Below are 22,487 nucleotides of genomic sequence, written 5' to 3' on the forward strand. Positions count from 1 at the left end.
GTACCACAAACAGTACTGTATTTGTAAATCTGGTATGTCATAAATCCAATCTCCCCCCAATCCCATTCAATCTATTTTGCTGCAGCTCAAATGTATCCCCTTGCCCCACTTTGCTTTGATCAGTGATTCGCTGGACAGCTAACTATCGTATTTCCAGTTATCATTAGCAGTTAGCAGAAGCTAGCTAGCGAGGAGCTAATAGCTAACGTATCTCTTAGCACAGGAGCTGCCGACAGAGAAAGACACCGTTTCAAGTGAGTTGATTGATTGATTGAAAACTTTATTAACAGATTGCAGACTGGGTACAGTACAGTACAGCTCAATACATACAATTGTTAAGGGGATGCAGACCAGAGAGACTTTCGTCTTGTTTACATCAGGGTCCCCTGATGTAGCTGTTATAGCCAACAGCTAATTAGCATGTTCATAATTGATGTTTGATATGTTTCTAAAACCAGTCAGGATAAGCTAATACCTGATTAAGCTACCAATGGTGTCGTTTAATGTGAAATTGTATATTGTGCATTTAGAATAAACGTTTTAGTTGGTTAATTCAGCTACAAGCAGATGGGAGATGGGCCATTGGGGCCTATTCAATCTAAGCTGAAATGTTCTTCAAATATATAGTTATTGAGATATTTGTAGTATGTAAATGATGTATTTAGTCCAAGTGAACTGCTGATATGGACAAATGAGTGATTACTCTGCACATTTTGTGCAGGCTGTTTTTTTTTTTTTTTTAAATACAAAGAGAATTGTGCTGTGAGTCGCCATCATTCAACTGTCCTCGGTGTCACCGTTCCTTCACCACTCGCTAATCTTCATACGGTATGTAAATGCCATTGATGATTTGTACTCAGAAAAAGAAGCGCACTCTCAAGACTAGACTCTGCAGCTAGCTGTGGGTAACTAAACTTACCAATAGACGGTGGGCCGAAGGTTGCTATAGGCTTCCGTTAATGAAATGATTGATCTGGTTTTAGAGAGTATATGTTATTGTAATATGAACTACATAATATACTATAATAACACATTTCCGTTTGTTGGCAACGGTTTTTGGGTCATATCTTTATGAAAATTAATGTGTTGATAAGATAAAAACTACCTACGTTTGTGAAAAGGGGCGTTGCTGCGGAACCAATCAAAACGCGTTACAACGTCAGGTGACTTGATTTCTCCCAATGACATTCTTCAAGCCCTGGAACCAGGAAGTAAATATTGCGACTCGTCTGTTGACAACACTGGATAGCTCTGCATCGGTAAGCTCTCAATTCATATACATTACTATTGAAATGCATTTTTACTTAACTTTACAGCATTATTCAAACGTGATAGGAAGTTATGAGTCATCAGCAGTTTATATGCAGTCCGTTTTGACGTCCGATTACACATTGGAAAATGTTGTAGCCAGCTCACAAAGACTAAAGTTACGTTAGCATTTTAACTTTCTCAGATAGCAATCTAACATTACGTTAGTGTAAATCAAACAACTCTAACCCAATACTAATAATAGTAACTTGTTTCACATTCTTGCTGTGTGTTACACTATGGTATAGAGGTCTGTGTTGTTGCCTGTGATGTTAGAAATTTGACGTTGTCACAACCGTTACATATGTACAAAATATACTGTCTCATAAATATACTCTTTCAATATATAAATATACATATAAATATATTGTTTTAGATGCTGTTGTCACTATGAATTACAAATGGGGGGCCCTGATGTAAACAAGACAAACGTCTTTCTCTGGTCTGCATCCCCTTAACAATAGTTTGATATTGGATGGTCCCTGTGCTGTTGTTTACTGTCTATCTGTATGTCATGTATGTAATATGTTATGATGAATTGAAAATGGGGGACCCTGATGTAAACAAGATGAAAGTCTTTCTCTGGTCTGCATCCCATTAACAATTGTGTGTATTGAGCTGTACTGTACTGTACTGCAATCTGTTAAATAAAGTTTTCATTCATTCATTTATTCACAGAGGAAACTGGTATCTATCTTCTTGTCTCTCCCTGGAGAAGACTGTAAGCTAATTTCCCAAAATGTTAGCGTGTTCCTAGTTTAAACCTTGTTGTTTCTGTCTTTCTCTCCAGCCACAGACTCGCTATTGCATGCAGTTTGCTGTGACATCAATCATTACTTATTCAGTGTGTTCTCAGAGGTTGGTGTTGGCTTGTACCCCGGAATCGCCGCTTGCGGCTATATTTGTTAAAGGGGACATTCATTATAAATGGCTTTTTCCAGTATTTAGCATTGTATTACTGTACCAATATGGTGTAGAATAAATAGTATGATTTAGTTATATTATAATAAAATAGAAATTAGATAGTATATAGAAGTATAATACATTATATAAGTGTGTGTGTGTGTAAATGAATTAACCTAAATATGTAGTTTGACAGATACACAAAATGGGTTTATTTATGTTGATTTAATTAGGTTGTATTCTGTTTGGTTTTACACAATAAGTCTGTCGGTGTGTTGTGTGTGTGTATGGGGCAGTTATATATAAGATTGTTTCTTCCTGTTCCTTTCGGCCATGGTATTTGGTGAATTATATGAATATGTACTGTTGGACTGTGGTAATTCCATGTACGAATAAATAAAAAAATGGGGAAAAAAATTATAAATATTATAGCAATAGGGGTTAGTATCAATGGGTCTATGTCTCTAATTACCATATTGACTCATCAGTCTAGTCTTGAGTTCACGAGATCTTCCCTCACTCAACTAAGCTGTTCTGATTTGACGGTATTCCTGATGTGAATAGGGTACTGATCTGCAGTAACGGCCCCTCTATGGTTGTAGTGCATAGTGTAACCCGACACTTCCTCAAACGGGTTTTGACAGGCAGAAAACGAGAGTGTAAATGCAGCTGTCGCCTATAGAGGGCGCATGTTTATTTTTATATTTATTTTTATCTCATGTGACGTATCACGTCCTGTCTCACGCTCTGACCCAGCGTAGTTTGAGCAGATCTGGCGGAACGTGCCTAGACTTGTAGGAGAAGATAGCGCAGCAGATTTGTGCACTTCATTTGTCAAAGATAAAAGATTAAAGTACTAGAGTTTGAAGATAACCCCCTCCCATTGAGCTGCAAGCAGGCTAAAGTGGTTCGTAAAGTTTATTCACACTTTTCGTTTTGTTTTTGTAATTCTATTGACCGAATTGTATGAGTATTGACTGTTGTAATTTCCTGCTTTGTAGTTCTACGGTGGTGATGAATGAATGAATGAATGAATGAATGAATGAATGAATGAATGAATGAATGAATGAATGAAAACTTTATTAACAGATTGCAGAATGGGTACAGTGCAGTACAGCTCAATACATACAATTGTTAAGGGGATGCAGACCAGAGAAAGACTTTCGTCTTGTTTCCACCAGGGTCCCCCATTTCCAATTCATCGTAACATATATGACATACCTGACATACAGATAGACAGTACTGCTACATCTATACATTTATGACATACCAGATTTGCAATTACAGTACTGTATTTGTGATACAAAAAGAGTCCAGAAAGAAAAGAGTATATACATTAGGCGTAGAAACTGTACATTGGATTGGGTAGGTGGGGGTGGGACTGTACATTGGAGGTGGTTGGGGGGGGGGGGGGGGGGTAGGAGTGGGGGGGTGGGGGGGGTGTTGGGTAGGAGTGGGGGGGGGGGGGGTTGGGTAGGAGGGGTGGGGGACACTGTATAACTGTACAAACAACACTGTACATTGGATTATGGGACTGATGAACGTGTATTCAAGAATATGCATCAATAAACAGCCATCTGTAATTAAAGAACTCGGAGTCCTCGTCGTGCATCAATGGGCGGCACATAAACTATCGATAATCTAGTGTTTATTTACTTTTGAATGAGATGCTACATCTTATTAGACTTCCAAGTCAGTAGATGGCGCTCCTGCGCTCCTGTGAGTGATAGAGGAAATCAGTATAGTCTTGGCTCTCAAGCATGCGCAGTCAGAATAAACCGCTGCCAGTGCCAGCAGAGCCAGGCTAGAAGAGATAACGTGTCTATTCTCCATTCACAGGTAATACAATAATTATCTAAAACATTCCTAAAGATGTTCTGTCTAAAAACGGATGTGAACGGTCAGTTACATGTTATGTAACGTTTTGAGTGTGTACATGAACATGTTTGGACGAGTAGTTTTTAATGGTCGAGTTGAATAATGGATAACTGCGTCTGCTAGCTAGCTATTTTCATAGTTACACAACACTACACGTGGTGCTTTTGTGTGTGCGTGCGTGCATGTGTACGTGCGTGTAAGACAGCGTGTTACTGATACCGACCGTCAATGTGTATTTGAGCTAAGGTTATGATGAATGTAAGTGTATTCAATTTCAGATGTGTACTATTGGTTTTTGTACATTGAATGAGATTGTTCTGACTACAGTATTTGGTATTACGTTTGTATTTAAGTAAGAATATAGATGGAGTTCATGCAAAGGGGTTTATTGGTTGCACTCTAAAGTAAGGATACAGATTGAATTTATGCCAAAAGGTTTTATTGTTTTGCACTTTATTTCGTTTCCTAAAGAATACATTTGAAGATTGTATTTTTGTATGATTCGGTTTATTATATTTGTGTACAATAAGAATGTCAATGTAAGTATTATAATTGGAGTATTGGAATGTTAAAGGAATATTTTGTGTATATATATTTGTCAGAATAAACCGCTCCCAGCAGAGCGAGGCTAGAAGAGACAACGTGTCTATTCTCCAACATTCGCAGATCCACAGCGCACCCTTGCCTGTTAGGCCCCGGGAGCCAGGTCCACCCCTCAGGATGTTTTTTTGCTACCTTTTTTTCACTATGTAAGGCAGGGCTATTCAACTAAATTGTTCAGGGGGCCACATTGTCAGAAACCCAAGGGGCCAGGGGCCGGACTGCCACAGCGCCTCCCCGTGCTATGAATATATGTACACTTGACACAACACGCAACCACATTTTCACAACTTTTATTTAACTACATTGCAAAAGTATTATACTTTTAAAAAAAAGTGCTTCATTTATGTGCCACATCTGCAACCAGTGCAACATCTCCTGCAAAAAGTGCTTCATTTATGACTGCAACATCGCCTCTTCAACATTTCAATATAAAAAAAAATAAGAAAAAAACGAGTGCATGATGTGCATCTGAACATTCTAACATCAACACTTGAACAAAAAACACATTTATAGTGCAGCTGAGCTTGTGAAAAAGTGCTTCATGTCTGTGCAACAACAGCAAATCACAGCATCTTATTAGCACTTATTGTCCACTCTTAACTCTCAAACATCAGGGGGGGTGGGGGGCAGACAGGCCTAGCCTACATACACACATCTAATGAGAGAGATTGCACTTCTTTGACTGGGTAATGGCAGAGAAAGAGGGTTCATAGGAAGTGAGGGCTACCCGCAAACAGTGATGCAAATGCTAATTTGTCAAGGAGGCACGGTTGCTTGTTTTAATGGCATTCATGTGAGAGAAACTGGATTCACAGGTGTATGTTGAGCCAAACATTGTTAGCACAGATATTGCCAGCGTTTTTATTTTGGGGATTGTGTTGACAACAACTTGACATGAATACACTTTATCCAAAATGTTGTGGTGGATTCATTCTCAAGTGCCTGCTTCAGAGCAGATGATGCTTGCATGTCAATTATTTCAAGTTGCAGGAGACCTTCATCAATGTGAAGTGATGCAAGGACCTGCCCTGCCTCTCGCCAGCCTCCTCGTCTCTTCACCCCCGTAATAAAAAACACACTCCGTTGTTTTTTTTATATTACGGGGCCAAAGGATAAATCGCAGCACAGTTAGCACTCCCGTTACATTTTCAAATCACAATATCATAACAACACAGAGGCTGAGAGACTCACTTTGTTTTGCTGCCGGTGGACCATCGTCGTATGAATGGGAAGCGCCGTCGCGTGTCATTCTAACCCTTTTAGAAGCTTGGTGGTCCGGTCTTTCCATAAATGTGTCTCAATAAATCCATTTAGTTAGATCCAGTAATGATGAATGTATCTTATCTTTATCTCTTATCAATTTTCCGACAACAACTATTAGCCGTTAGCTACTTCCTGGTTGATTCCCGGACATGATGTCACACCGCAACACTTCCGGTATTCTGAAACCATGGAGGAGAGAGGCATGATTACCAAACCTAGCCGCATTTCTCGGAGACTCTCTCTGATTGGCCGACGCCTGTTTCTACACTGGTTAAATGTTTATTTTTCTTTTTTTCCCTTTTTTTTGGAAATCTTCCGTGGGCCGGTCCAAATTGCTTGGCGCGCCGCCAGTTGAATAGCCCTGATGTAAGGGATAATGTATAGCTACGAGGTCATTGTCGCAAAATAATTGACCGACACAGAGTTTAGAATACCGAGGCGCCGCGCCGAGGTGTTCTAAACGCAGTGAAGGTCAATTATTTTGCGACAATGACCGAGTATAGCTATACATTATCCCGCTTATTACATGGCTAACTTACTAACAATATACCTAATTCATTTTACACCATCGACAAGACGAGATCAAATGCAGACGCAGTTGTTCTGTGCAGGGCACGAAATTAGAGCTCGCCACCTGCCAATGGTGGGCATATTTTAGGTTTGGCGAGTGACACTGAGAGGTCTGCCCGCCACCTGGCGTGTAGTTCATATCGATACTCTTATTTTGAAAATCCTGTGCGGGTCTCATTTCCGCCCCAAGCGCAGCTCCAGTCATATCGATGGCTCCGGCAGTTAGCAACGTTCGGTTCATATGATACTCTTGTTTTGAAAAAACCCGTGGCAACGAGTCATATCCGCACCAGTCTGTGCTTCTGCTCGTATCAACACAGAGGCGGTCTGCTCTAGTCTAGTGCGGACCTCCGTGAGCTAACGTTACTGTTTAAACAATGACCCAGTCAACTAGGGCTGGGCGATATGGCCAAAAACGTTATCGTGATAAAATAATTAAAAAAAATTCATATCACTCGATATCGATAATTATCGTAGATATAATTTCTGTCAAGTTTAATTAACTTCTTATGCCCGGCGCCGTTCTTCTACGCAGTAAACACGGCCCAGTGCATAGATTATTATATTCCACCAGGGGGCAAGCTACCGCCACTGGATATGCATTATAAGAATGGAACTAACACAGTTAGCCAGAGCAAGCGGTGTATGAATGAATGAAAACTTTATTTAACAGATTGCAGAATGGGTACAATACAGTACGGCTCAATACATACAATTGTTAAGGGGATGCAGACCTGAGAAAGACGTTTGTCTTGTTTCCATCAGGGTCCCCCATTTTCAATTCATATAGACATATATGACATACATGACATACAGATAGTCAGTACTGCTACATCTATACATTTATGATAGGGATGTCCGATATTATCGGCCGACCGATATTATCGGCCGATATCGGCAGTAAAATGTGATATCGGAAAATATCGGTATCGGTTTAAAAAAAGAAAAAAACAATAACAATATTTGTTATATATATCCAGTGAAATGATTAGTTACCTGAAATTATTCCGTTTTTTGGGGTGGGAAACCCTGCATATATCGGTATCGGAAATTAAGAGTTGGACAATATCGGAATATCGGTATCGGTAAAAAAGCCAATATCGAGCATCCCTAATTTATGACATACCAGATTTGCAAATACAGTACTTTTTGTGATACAGAAGGAGTCAAGAAAAGGGAGTATATACATTTGACGTAGAAACTGTACATTGGAGGAGGTTGGGTGGGGGGGGTTGGGTACATTGGGATATTGACAACCATACTGGGTAATTTACATTGGAGGTGGTTGGGGGGGGGGGGGCGGGGGGCACACTGTATAAACAAGTAACACTGTACATTGAGGGGGGGGGGGAGGAGACACTGTACAAACAAACACAATTGTACATTGAACTATTGACAACCATACTAGGTAAATGACTGTACATTGGAGGGGGTTGGGTTAAGATATTTACAGGGGCCAGTGTTGAATTGCAGTCTCCCGTAGGTGTCCCTTGAGAGAGGTTTTGAAAGTGGGTAGTGATCCACATTCCTTTACAGCTTTGGGTAGGGCGTTCCACATTGATGTGGCATAATTGCGAAACGTGTTTAGTCCCTTATTTGAGCCGAATCTGGGTTTAACATGATTTGTGGAGCTCCCTCTGGTGTTGTGATCGTGGTATTCACTGACCTTTGGGAAGTATTTTGACATGTACATGGGTACCTTGGTCGTGTAGTGTATCTTGTAGACCAGGCCCATTGCAAGTTGTTGTACTCTGTCGTCTACTCTAAGCCATCCTAGGTTGTCAAAGTGGGCAGGGGTGAGGTGGGTTCTAGGAGTAAGGTCAAGCAGTAGTCTGACCAGTTTGTTTTGAGATGTTTGTAATTTTGTTTTTAGCGCCTTTGAGGTGCTTTGGTACCATGAGGTGCAAGCATAGTCGTAGTACCCCTGAATGAGTGCTCCTGCCAGAGTCTTCAGGGTGTTCTTGTTTACCAGAGAGGAGATCCGGTACAAGAATCGAGTTCGTTGGTTGACTTTTTTTATTACATTGGATGCCATTTTGTCACAGGAGAGATTAGCCTCTAGGATGGAACCCAGGTAGGTAATTTCATCTTTCCTTGTGACAATATTAAATTGTACTAACTATCACCTTAATGATCCTTCCGCAGGTTCACCTATGGAAACCTTGTTACGACTTTTACTTCCTCGGCGGGGAGCTAACGCTACGTTAATGCTTCTCGCAAGCAGATCAATGGCGGCATTGCCGGAAGTAAAAAAATAATAAACGCTTGCCGATTGGTGGTAACAGCAGAGGCGGGTGCAAGCGGTGTGACGTAATTGGCAGAATCGCCTGTCATTCAATCAAAATTGTTCTATTGCATTGGTTGAGACTAGAGCTCTGGTTGAGTATCCAGCAACAGCCCGGCAGAGACCATACTGGTTGAGCCGAGCGACTCGGGGGACGCGCCGCTTCACATCGCCTCACCGTCGTTGCGCCTGCTTTATTTTTTTTCACCGAACGTTCGAACCCATTAATTAAAGTCCGAATGTCAGCTTAACGAACGAACGTTCAGGCTCAGCCTTAGTGTCTAATCTGCCCGTCGCATTATCAATGACCTATTTCCAGTCAACATTGTCGAAGCAGATTGTTTTTTTAATGGTTCATTTCCGTTTCATAGCATTTAGAAAACCCCTCGTTTTCACGGACAAAAAAGAGGTTTCCATGCTGCAACTAATGACTATTTTGGTAGTCGACTAATCTGTCGATTTATTTTTTCGATTAGTCGACTAATCGAAAAACAATTATAAAACATATATATATATATTTTTTTTTGCACTACCTATCTTTGTGAAAATGGCTTCTCAGCTCTGGTCCAGCTGAAGACAGAGCAGAGGAACAGATTGGACATTGAGCATGACCTCAGAGTTGCTTTGAGACTCTTGTCAGGACCAAACAACATCCCTAGTTATCCCATTAGTTCCCCCAAACTTACTGTCGGTCTGTTATGTTAAGCTAAGAAGTCTTCAGCTGGCTGGACCAGAGCTGAGAAGCCACTTTCACAAAGATAGGTAGTGCAGCAAAAAAAAAAAGAAAAAAAATTAATTATAATATATATATATATATTTTTTTTAATGACTAATCGACGCAACAATTCCTCGTCGACTATTTTTTATAATCGACGTTGTCGATTATGTCGACTAATCGTTGCAGCCCTATTTCCATGATAATCGCCTTTACTGGAATATTCTAGAACGTTGTCATTGTTCGGCCTATTTATGAATCGTTTTCAAATAAACGCTAGATTATCGATAGTATATGTGTACGCATGCACGCTCGTGGCGCTCGCTGAAAATCGCTTCTATTTCCTGACGGCGCGCATAGTCAACAGCCATATCACATAATCACATAAAAGCTTATATATCCGTGAAAACGAGTCTGATTATCCTTAGACTTGTAACATAGATTCCTTACCTGAGATCAGATGGTATCCAAATGGATTATTCCAATTCCTGATCGCCATTCGAAAAAATCGATCTTTTTATTGATTCACTGTGTATACAGTAAAATACATATTCCCTGCGGCTCCGAGAGTCCAGCATGAAGCTGGTAGATGCCGGCTGCGTGAGTGAAGTAAAATGTGGAGTGCAGGTTTTTTTTTCTCATTCATTTTCATTGAGTTCAATCCAAAAGGGTGAATTACCACCTGGGAGACGATAGGGGGCGCTTTTTTCACATCTGAGCGCTTGAGGTAGCTGAATTTCCAACGATAGACTTGGTTGTAGGGCTGTCTTAAATACTTCGAAGCTTCGTTCGATGGCACAAGCTTCGAACATTAAAAAAAAAAAAAAAATTACTTCGATTTGTGTGTGAGAACTACCCATCCCAGTTAGGACAGCCGAATCCCGTCCAATCTTTCGCCGTCGACTAAAGACTCACTTCTTCAACCATTATCTGAAATGATTAAAAAAAAACTACCCGTGACTAACCTTACTGTCATGCACTTTTCCTAATAAACTAACCTACACTGTAACATGCAACACTTTGATAAACATTGTTACTCAGCTGATAGAGTTGTACCCTTCTTGCTGTCTTGTCGTACAGAACTTGTAAGTCGCTTTGGATAAAAGCGTCAGCTAAATGACTAAATGTAAATGTGTGTGTGTGTGTGTGTGTGTGTGTGTGTGTGTGCGCGCGCGCGCATGGGGCCATTGGGTGGGGCCGGGGGACAAATACACTGGAGGAAAGTAACCCAGCTCAGCACTGCCCAAATTATATCATCACTATTGCCTGTTTGAAGGATATCATCCTCAAATACATAATCACCTACATGCCTTGTAGAATTCCACACATAAGAAAGAAAGATACTGGGATGAATAAACAAAATAGGAAATAAAATTTAGATAAGGTGCTACTGAGATGTTTTGGTGAGTTCTTTGTTTTTTTGTGGAAGTTGCCCTTCTTAAAAATGCATGAACATTCACTGATAATTGGTCTGTAGTGGAGTCTACAAGGTCTACATTGCTGGACCATGTAGAATCCGGACCTTGTAGAAGACTGACATAATTCTGTGCATAGTTTAGTCTACACAGGCCATATTTCAAATAATCAAAATATTACTTCATTCATCTTAAACATTCTTGATTTGGGGGATTGGTAGTTCCCATGAAATCTGAAGTTGTTCAAACGACAACAGCGATCCACCTTGAATTAAATCACACCGAGTGAAACCTTGTTGGCTCAGTCACGAAAGGGGCTACTTAATTAATTAATCCAACCCACTTTATTTATAGAGCACATTTAAAAACAAAGTTTATGAAAGTGCTGTACAAGTCCCACAACATAAGATGCAAAATTAAAAAAGAAAAAAAAAAAAAAAAAAAATCGACGCTTCGAATTAAAATCGAAGCTCGGCCCCGAAGCTTTGATTGCCAAAAAAAAGCTTCGAAGGTCAGCCCTACTTGGTTGATGAAAGATTTCAGAACGCTAAAAAAAAAAAAAAAAAAATCTCGTGAGTGGGCATTCAACCCGCGGGGGGTAAACCCCCGAAATCTCGGGCGTGGCATCAGTTTCTTTTAATACTATAATATTAGTGTGTAGCCTAATCTTTATCTGTAACTGTGAAGAAAACCCCCATTGGTTTAAACAGAATGAATAGACATTAAAAAAATATATATATAATAAATTCAAATGTTGATATAGAATTCGAATGCCAACGTAATAAACTAAGGTTCGAACGTTTGGGCTCAGCCCTATCCCAGTGTCAGAAATATTGTCTATTACTAGAATCGCTTAAATTGTGATGAAACAAAGGAGAATATGAATTATGATTTTTCTTTGCATCTTTGACAGTGAATAACACCATGCTAATAATGACCAGACATGACTGCCACTGATCTCATTCAGTACCTTCTTGAGATCAAGTGTACAAGAAATCTAAGGAAATGAATAAAGGGAAGATTATTAAACAGAAGGTTTTGTAGATGCAGTACTGAATTCTCCCATCCGGACCAATGCAATTTGAAATATTAATATAGCCCAGGCTTATAAATTACCTTATAGCCAATTTGCACATTTATGGATTGTGCCAAATCTTATATTTCAAATGCCCGAGTTCAATTTGGAGGCGTGTATAAGAACAGATAATGAAATCTACTGTATGTACAGTATCTTTTTAATTTATCAGGGTGCCACCATTTTTATACTAATTTCAAATCTAATTGTTGCTACATGCTACAAATAGGGAAGAGAAACTAATATATGTCTAACGTCAAGTTGTGTGGTTTATTATCCCGAATAATAAGAGATATTAAAAAAATTCACGCAGAAGTAATTAGCTTGAAACCCCATAGAGGCTTTTGGGAAGTGTCGTTCGGAAGAATTCCAACGCTCATCGAAAGCTCTCTGTATCCTCTACAAAATGGCCGCAAAAAACGACAATTCTCGACGTTCAAAATTTCCAAAATGTCGACTTTCACAAACAACACAAACGAACATGAAAATCTATCTAACACTTTAACCTATTGGTAAACTAACATATTGATGATAATATACATTATAAATGCTGTTGTGACATGGTTATGATGTTTGTACCGTAATTTTCGCACTATAAGCTGCACCTGAATATAAACCGCAGCAGCTAAATTGAATGATGTGTACATATCAGGGTTTCCGTTAGAAAAAATTGTTGCCGGTCTCCGTGACCTGCAAGATTTCAATCTACCGGACAAATGAGATTAATTCCGGTCATAGTTTATTGAGCTTTAAAATAGGGATGCCCCGATCACGTTTTTTGCCACCGATCACCGATCGTCGTGAGCCATATCGGCCGATACCGATCCGATACAGATCGTTTTTGATTAAATTTTTTTTTATTTAATTTTATATACTTTTTTTCTTCTTTTTTTATAAAATATATATATTATATAATTAGACTTGTACTTGTATTATCTGTGAGACATCGCCACCACGCAACAAGCTCCACTGTCTGTGTGTACTCTAGTACACACAGGATTCTCCGGAGCTGCACCTGGACCCTATACTCGAGTAGCCTCGAGCTACGGCAAGGATTCTCCTGCGCTGCAGATGGACCCTATTGGTATAACGTTACTGTGGTCATATCACATTCAACATGCCCTCAGCTAGGGCTGGGCGATATGGAAAAAATCATATCGCGATAACGATATGATAATGTTATCATATTTCTCGATATCGATAATTATCGAAATTGTTATAAGTATAAAAAAGAATAAAAATAAAATGTTTAAATTTTTATTTAATTTTTTTTAACAACAGATGTATGTTTATTTTGTCGTTGCCGCCATTTTTAGTGTTACATCCCCTCACACTCCAGTTCTCAGGCTGCAGCTGGTTTAAAAGCGAAAGTAAACCGGCTTCTCTGCTGGCTATGGCTCCAGGGGAGTTGAACAGTTCTGGCTCTGCTAGTTTATTTTCTTTTGGCGCTTTTTTGGTGGACAAACCACCGCACATGTGCACCGTGACTCGTGACTGGAGTCTAGTTCTGCTAGCACACATAGCCTACTGTGTACAGACGGTTTCAAACTATTTTAAATTAGAAAGCAAACAAAATAAATGGACAAGAGAAAAATAAATCTCAATTTTGGTCAGTATTGTCATTTGGACAAGCAAAGCCATTACTTTAAGTTGCAGGCAATAAAGACAAGTCTGTCCACTGTCTCTGGTTTTAAAACTGCCCTGTTGCAGGTCAAAAAAAAAAAAGCGATTTTTTGATTTTTTTTAAATTTCGATATTTCGATATCGATTATTAAAATATATATCGTGATATTTATCGTTATCGTTATATCGCCCAGCCCTACCCTCAGCTCGAATACGCATCGAATCAGTGTTATAAGACATTGATATCAGGAGCTATCTGTAGCTACTGCTAGCCGGATATATAACGTTAATACAACGCCTCAGTGAATTATTTAGTTCAATGGGACATTTAGTTTTGAACAGTGAACTAACTTGTGCTAACGTGAGCTAACAGCTAACAGCTAACGGGTATCTTACACGTCTCTACTAGACTTGATGGAGCGTTTGTTGATGTCAGGAGCTATCGGTAGCTGGCCGGCTAGATACCGTTCGGTTAGACAATGCCTCATCATGTATTAAACTAAAAGTGAATAGTTGACTGGGTCATTTTGTAACGGTAGCTAAGCTAACGTTAGCTCAGGGAGACGCCGTCCTCCCGTGTCCCGTCCCACTAGACTATTAGACCCGTGTTTACATGCGTGCGGGAGGGGCTGGAGGGATGAGCAGACGCCGCACCACCCGGTGTCTGAGACAGAACAGATCGGTTTTGACGATCGGCGAAAATAAAGCATTATCACCGATCACCGATCGCATATTTATACTGATTATCGGCCGATAACGATCGGTGGCCGATCGATCGGGGCATCAATTAAAACAATTGATAGGCAGGCTATATAAAGAATGTCATCCTCAAGGCATGTAGATTTATAATATTATTACTTAAACTAGGCTCCTTTTGCGTATACAGTCATTAATATATTCCAAATAAAATAAGTCCCTCGATACTCCGTGCTGCTGCTGACTTGAAATAAAATAGACCGCGTATGTGGGCAGTCGGTCCGACACTAAACAGCAGTCTGTTATAATCACATTTTTATGAGCTAACGAATTCCGTTATATTGGACATTTGTATTAATTATATCAAGCGAAGAACTGAGAAAGCAGAGAGACGGCAACATTATCGTGGTTTGCGTGACGACTCTCCACCTCGCAACGACTTTTTTGCAAAGAGTATGGCGCTGCAGAGCAGCTGATTTAGCTGTTGTTGGCTCTTTTCTGGGAACCGCACAGCAGCGCCCCACACCCAACATTGGCTGAAAATGGCTGAATTGGAGTACTGCTGGAATACTGCATTGTGCTGCTGCTGCTCCGGCTCTGCAGCTTCACAAAAGTTCGCACACCCAGCACTAAGCTCTCGCTGACAACGTCGTTGTCATTATTAGAAGCAACGAGGAAACAAATGTAATGATCGTTTCGTTCATCGCATAGGCTATTTAATTTTAGCCTATTTTAATACAATTCAAATAATCAAATTGTGCTTAGACTCAGGGAATTATTTTCACCGGACATTAAGACCGGAGAGATTAAATATGTCGGACTTCAACAGATTTTGCCGGTCAAATACCGGTAATTACCGGCTAACTGAAACGCTGGTACATATATAAGCCGCACTGGACTATAAGCCGCAGGTGTTTTAATGTTTAATTACAGTCTTCCCACCAGCATTGGGACACAATACTGTCGGACAAATAACAAGAATTAACTCATTTACAAGTTGTATTAAGTTTAGCAAATAAGGGAACAGATAAATAACATTTCAATGCAGTCAAAAAAGCAATATTTCGATTTTTCCATTTTCGGGTTTGGTCACGTCGAGTCACATATAAGCCGCACCGTTATATAAGCCGCAGGGTAGAAAAATGGGGGGAAAAGGCGCGGCTTATAGTCTGAAAATTACGGTACTTGAATACGTTTGAAAAATAAAACGATACTTTTGTAGAACAGTCTGGAGAGATTGATTTATGACTATGTCATTTGCGGTCCGCCGATGGACCGCACGGGTGGAAGAGGTTAATAGACTCAATCTCTTCCCACAGCCAGAAAAATAGATCAACTTACCCAAAATTTTCTTTGCTGAATAACTTCAGGTGGGATGTGACATGAAACGGGGTTAGGGTTTTGGTTGGTTGGTGTGTGTAACCCGGTCAGCACTTCTTTGTTGCACTGTGATACCCCGTTCCACCAGGGGTAGTAACATTGTTAACTTTTCATGTAATTATGAATTATCATTATCATGTAACAATCGCATCGGTGACCCTAAAAACAATTAATTGAAGCGTATAAATGTGGGACGTTTTTTATATCCATGTGAGGCAGTGACATGTTTAATCAAATACTTGAAAATGATCACTTTTGATGACAATTTGTGAGGCGGACAGTCAGAATTTTTTTTTGTCTTTTGAGGTATGCTGAGGGTGATATTTGACAATAGAAAGGAGTACGCCCCAGATTATTAGTCCTTTGCATGTTGTTCATGCAAAGTTTCAGACTTATCTGACGATTTATGCAGTTGCAGTACCCTAATATTTGCAATTACATAATTTCGCCAGAAGCTTTTCCCAAAAAGCGGGTTTTTTGGCCCCTGAGTCCAAACGGGGATGAGTTGGGGGTGGTCATTATCAACTGGTTATGGCCCAAGGTATGGGATTGGAAATAATAGTGAAAAAAAGGTAGCAAAAAAACATCTTGATGAGGGGTGGACCTGGCATCCGGCCTATGTGTATCGCTTGTGTCGACTCAGATTCCCCTAGGTCTGAGACCGGCAACATAAGCTCCGCCCTATTTTCTTGATCCTCCAATCATACCTCTTGCTTCCCTTGGACAAACTGTTTTGTCAGAGGAAAGCAACAGTTGTGATTGGAGGATCAGGAAAAGAGGGCAGGGTTTGAGAGGTAAATTCATCAGAGGCTTTGATTCTATTCTGGTCTTCACTGATGTTCCAAAAGGAATTCTAAATCTTGCCGCCGCTCAGGCCCAGAAATTAAATGTAGGCTGTCAACCATTCCTTCTGGCCATAATTGGGTAAAATCTACAGTAAATCTGCACTGCCCCTTTGTAGGAGCAGTACTGATATAGTGGTATATTACATAATAGAGGTGTAACAGAATACACTTGTAGAGGGGGTATTCTACCCTGCTGAGTTTGCAGAGATAACGCAGTTACAGCTATTGCCTTTTGTAGGGTAAAGAGAAGCAGGCTATTATTGGTGGAATGAACTTCCCACCATAGTCAGGACTACTGAAACACGCCCAATTGTCTGTCGTCGACTGAAATAACCTTCATACTAGGGGTGGACGGTATGAACGGTATACGGTATAAACGGTATTAATTTGCGCCACGGTATGGATTTGGACTAATACCGTGCAACCGGTAGGAAAAAAAAAACAGCAATGTTGTAACCACAGTGGGAGGCACTAGCAGCAATGCAATGAGACGCGTGCGCCGTGCAGGCTGCTACTAGTCTCATAACAACGGAGAAATGGCTGACAACGACGAGGAGGAATTGATCAAAAAGATCGGTGCAAATTCCATTGTATGGACATGGTTTGGCTTTAAAACTACAGACACCGAGCAGAAAACGGTGATATGTAAATTATGTCGGAAGACAGTGAGTGCAAAGGGTGGTAATACCAGCAATCTGTTCTTTCACTTAAAATCAAAACACGTGTTGGAATATGAAGAAAGCAACAGGCTGCGTCCTCCGGCTCCGTCAAGTGGGAAGAAAAAAGCTGTCCCTGCAGCTCAGACATCACTCACTCAGGCGTTTTCCAATGGCATTCCTTATGACAAAAAAAGCCAGCGGTGGACCGAAATAACTAATGCCGTCACTGTTTACTTATGTAAACACATGGTTCCTTTCCAAACGGTCGATAGAAAGGGCTTTATAGACATGGTCAAAGCACTGGATCCCAGATACACGTTACCTGCCCGCAGGCACTTTAGCGCAATTGAAATGCCAAAACTATACAGCAAGGTCCGTGAGCAAGTGGAGAAAGAACTCCGTACAATTCAACATTATGCAACGACCACTGACTTGTGGTCAAGTCGCACCATGGAGCCTTACTTGAGTTTAACGGTCCACTTCATCAACGACGAGTGGGAGTTGTGCAGCAAATGCTTACAAACTTCATATTTCCCGGATGACCACACTGGAGAAGTGATAGCCCAAGGCTTGAGGGAAGCGCTGGAATCATGGGGACTTAAAGAAGAGTCGCAAGTCAGCATAACAACCGATAATGCCGCAAACGTTATCAAAGCAGCGGGACTCAACGACTGGACAAGACTGCAGTGCTTCGGCCACAGGCTGCACCTCGCCATCGGTAGGTCTACACACACACACACACACACACACACACACACACACACACACACACAAGCTCAAACTCAACGTTATTGTCACATCACAAGTTTCCATCAATTATAAACGACTGGATGAAATTATTTTGTGCAATCTTCCAATGACTGCAGACAACTAATTTAGGTAAATAAAGTCTAAAAATAAGAGGCACAGGAATGGTATTATAACTAAGTAACTATCGGTGCTGTTGTGCTTATTGTCAAATACACATAAAATGTATGAGAAATGGGATGTGTGTGTGTGTGTGTGTACAATGACATACAGGCTGCTTTTGTATATAAGAATGTGTTCTTAATTGCTTGCCTGGATAAATAAAGGTTAAATAAAATAAAAATATATATATATATATAGAATAATTCATAATATTCATTATTCTATATATTTATAAACACATCCTCATACATTTTATGTATATTATTTTATGCGTGTTGTCAAATATGTACATCTAGAATAATGAATATGAATTATTTTACAGAGAAGTGCCAAAGAGCCCCGTGTTGAACGTGCAGTTGGCATATGCAAGAAAATTGTGAGCAGCTTTTCCTACTCATGGAAAAGGAAGAGAGAAATGGCCACTGCCCAGGCTGAACTTCGACTACCGCCTCATCACTGAATCGCCAACCAGATGGGGGTCTCGACAGCAAATGATCCAGAGGGTGATTGAACAGGAGAAGGCCATATCTCAGGTCCTTAAAGCTGATAAAAAAAACCCGGCACCTGGCACCATCATGGCAAGAGATGGATGTTTTGGAATCTGTGAGCAAGACCCTCGGCCCCCTGCTGGAGTTCACAGATGCACTGTCCGGGGAAGAATATGTCAGTGTGTCATACCTCAAACCTGTGCTCCATCTTCTCAACAACACTGTTCTGTCTCCAGCTCAAGATGACAGTGACACAGACCTGACAAAAGAGCTGAAGAGGTCCACCCCTCGAGTATTTAAACGAGAAATACGATGACCATAAAACCGATGACCTTCTCGACATGGCCTCCCTCCTAGATCCACGTTTCAAAACAACGTACATCGCTGATAACAGGAAAGATTTCATTAAAACCAGAGCTGCAGCAGAGATTGAGAGATTGCTAGAAAGGCAGGCAGCAGCAGCATCCACAGAGGAGCAGCAGGCGGGAGGAGCTGCAGTAGAAACTGCAGGGACGACTGCAGCACCACAGAAGAAAGCAAAGCGAAGTCTGGGTAGCTTTTTCAAAAAGACAGTTGAACAAACTGGCCCAGTTGCCCTCTCCAACAGAGATGCAATTGAAGTTGAGCTCAAGAGCTACCTGCAGGCAATGGAGGTCGATGGTGAGACAGATCCACTGCAGTGGTGGAGGCTGCACCAAGCTAATTTCCCAAGAGTGGCAGGCTTGGCCAGGAAGTACCTTTGTATTCCTGCCACTAGTGCCCCTTCAGAGAGGGCATTCAGCACTGGTGGCAACATTGTGACCTGCCACAGATCTGCTCTGAAGCCAGATACCGTTGACAGACTTGTCTTCCTGGCTAATAACCTGTAGTGTAGCTGGCTTAATAAATTAGGCTGGTTAAGTAAGCATCACAAAAAGGAATGTTTACTTATTTATTTTTGCACTAAGAGAGAGTAACACTTGCACTGTTTTATTTAGTAATTTTGTATTATGAGAGTTGGTATATTGTTTGGGGAAAAAAGTTCTTGTCCTGCTGTTCTTGAATTTACTTTTCAATTTGATTTTATGCTGCTATATTTTATTGTTTAAGGGTACAAGCAATGAGGCCAAGTAAACAAGTACACTAAAGTTAAGTTGGAGTTGTATTGTGTTTGAGCCAGGGAAAGAAACCCCCTGTCCTGCTGTACTTGAATTTACTTTTCAATTTGATTTTATGTTGCTATATTTTATTGTTTAAGGGTACAAGCAATGAGGCCAAGTAAACAAGTACACTAAAGTTAAGTTGGAGTTGTATTGTGTTTGAGCCAGGGAAAGAAACCCCCTGTCCTGCTGTACTTTAATTTACTTTTCAATTTGATTTTATGCTGCTATATTTTATTGTTTAAGGGTACAAGCAATGAGGCCAAGTAAACAAGTACACTAAAGTTAAGTTGGAGTTGTATTGTGCTTGAGCCAGGGAAAGAAACCCCCTGTCCTGCTGTACTTTAATTTACTTTTCAATTTGATTTTATGCTGCTATATTTTATTGTTTAAGGGTACAAGCAATGAGGCCAAGTAAACATGTACAGTACCAGTACAGTACACTAAGTTATGTTGGAGACTTGGAGTTTTATTGTGTTTACTAGTTTGAGTTGTTTGAGGGAAAGAAACCTCCTGTCCTGCTGTCATTTTTGCACAATAAATGTTCTTAAAATACCTCTGTACTATGTGAAATATGTCCTAGTAATACAAGAGTACAATAATAGCTGCCATACCAGTGTTTTACCCCTTCAGAAGAATAAAAAAAAAAAATTATATAAATGAATATACCGTGATATATACCGTTACCGTCTATGCTTAAAATTATACCGTGATATACATTTTTGACCATACCGTCCACCCCTACTTCATACTGTCTTTTACTATTATGAACTTTGCTAACTAAGGAATGTACCTCGTCTATATTACTACCTACTATGCTAATTATGTCTCACCTCTTCACTTGCAGCAGCACCGCACGAGTCCTCCATTTGCCACGAGTTTGCTACTGTAGCTTACAGACAAAAGATGTCCGACGAGGGAAAACTTTACGTCGGCGGACTGAGCTTCGACACCAGCGAGGACTCGTTGGCGGCAGCGTTCTCAAAGTACGGAAACGTTGTCAAATGTGACGTCATCAGAGACAAAGAGACGGGAAGGTCTCGCGGCTTCGCTTTCGTTACATATGAAAACGCGGAGCACGCCAAAGATGCGATGGATGGAATGAACGGCAAGACAGTGGACGGCAGAGCCATTCGTGTGAATGAAGCGGGGCAGGGTGGCGGCGGCAGAGGTCGCGGTGGTGGAGGATACGGAGGCGGAGGAAGCTATGGCGGCGGGAGAGGTGGTGGAGGATACGGCGGTGGTGGAGGATACGGCGGCAGCGGTGGAAGCTACGGAGAGCGTAGCTACGGCAGTGGTGGAGATGGGAGTTACGGCGGTGGTGGATACAGAAGTGGCGGTGGATACAGGGAGTAGTTAGGAGCGGGGGGAGCTACGGGGAGCGCTCTGGATCATACAGCTATGCTGCACACGAGAAACTCCCCGATTTCAAGATCATCCATTGACTGGCTGTATTTAAAAGATGCGCTCCCTTAAGAAATGTCCATGTGTTGTTGACCCGATTCTCTTAGTAGTTCTATTATGTTGCAGTAGCTCAAGCATCGTGCAAATGTAGCCATAGTTTTGGCCATTCATTGACAAAATATGTTTAAACACAAAAGTTGAAGATGTTTTTCCTGCTTGAGGGCAATTGTTCTCACAGCTTTTTTGCTAACCTCACACCTTTGACTAAGTAACTCCGAAATCGAAATTATCTCTAGCTGCTTTTTTTTCTTTTAGTTTTTTCATCAGCCAGGATTTTGAAGCACCGTTCCTACCACACTGTTAAGCAGCTCCTGTTTCCCCCCCCGGATGTAGGGGAAATTCAATATGGCTGGTTTACTTTTGGTTGAGTTATCCTTCATTTGAATGCTTGTCCAACCTACCTCCTGCCAAGTTATTGAATGAGAAATCCATTTAGTAGCTCAAACAGGCTTTTGGGTTTCGTAGTACATTCCTAGTGTTGCTAGGCAGCAATGCCTCAGCCACGTAATTTAAAAAATCTTAAACATGGATTAGCCGAGGGTCCTGTATATGTTCAGTTTCCCAAAAAAGTGTTAATTCCTTTCAGACTGGTGAACTACACGCCTAATGTGGTCGGCTGTTCAATGTGTTTTTTTGCTTTGCTCAACGTCTGCATTTTAAATGTGCTGTTAGAATGGACTGAACTGAACTTGTATAAGTGATCGACGTCGATGTAACTTCTCTCACCAATATAAAACTTAGAATGAGAGCATTTTTGTACTTTCTGTTCTTTGTATCAACATTAAAGTTTTTTTATACTGTCATTGAGCCTACTAAACGATTTATGAGAGCATTTTTTAAATAAAAGACTTGACACCGTTTGATTAACAATGTTACTTACCCTTAGCTGCCAGAGTTGTTCCCTTCCTGCTGACTTGTTGTACAGAACTTGTAAGTCGTTTTTGGATAAAAGCCTCAGCTAAATCCATGTAGGGCAGTGCCGTTCTCGACAATTGTCTCTCTTGCCTGTAGTTAACTCATTCGGCGCCAATCACGAGTATAGTCGGGTTAACTCGCCATCGCTTGAATGCCAATCACGAGTATAGTCGGGTTTTGGTCGTTATTTCTTTTATTAGCGATATCCATTCATTTTCATCCATCCAGCCTGATGTTATCGTTGGGAATGGGTCTGAGCTCGCAAAAGGGCAAATACCGCCCCCTACGCCTTCCGGCTGGTATTGCTCTCCACTGGGAATGGTATAGTTTTTTTTCTGGGACGATCCAAGCCGTG

General features: G+C 40.8%; 1 protein-coding gene across 4 annotated transcripts; it reads left to right on the plus strand.

The window, feature by feature from the left end:
- Positions 1-2,977: 2,977 nt before the first annotated feature.
- LOC311241585 (cold-inducible RNA-binding protein B-like) lies at positions 2,978-22,020 on the plus strand. 4 transcript variants are annotated; one of them, XM_084330452.1, is made up of 2 exons: positions 2,978-3,118; positions 20,601-22,020. In XM_084330452.1, the coding sequence occupies exon 2, from the start codon at positions 20,660-20,662 to the stop codon at positions 21,107-21,109; it is 450 nt and encodes a 149-aa protein (XP_084186578.1). In that variant the 5' UTR covers positions 2,978-3,118; positions 20,601-20,659; the 3' UTR covers positions 21,110-22,020. The 4 variants fall into 4 exon arrangements, with proteins under 4 accessions (XP_084186578.1, XP_084186580.1, XP_084186577.1 ...); XM_084330454.1 differs by having other exon boundaries at positions 3,094-3,118; positions 20,604-22,020; XM_084330451.1 differs by lacking the exon at positions 2,978-3,118 and adding an exon at positions 3,906-4,050.
- Positions 22,021-22,487: the final 467 nt, after the last annotated feature.

Source organism: Notolepis coatsorum (genome assembly GCF_963971535.1).
Source record: "Notolepis coatsorum genome assembly, chromosome: 15".
Taxonomy (NCBI): Eukaryota; Metazoa; Chordata; class Actinopteri; order Aulopiformes; family Paralepididae; genus Notolepis; species Notolepis coatsorum.

Coding starts and splice junctions, on each gene's coding strand:
- LOC311241585 (XM_084330452.1), top strand. CDS start 20,660: ATGTCCGACGAGGGAAAACTTTACGTCGGCGGACTGAGCTTCGACACC.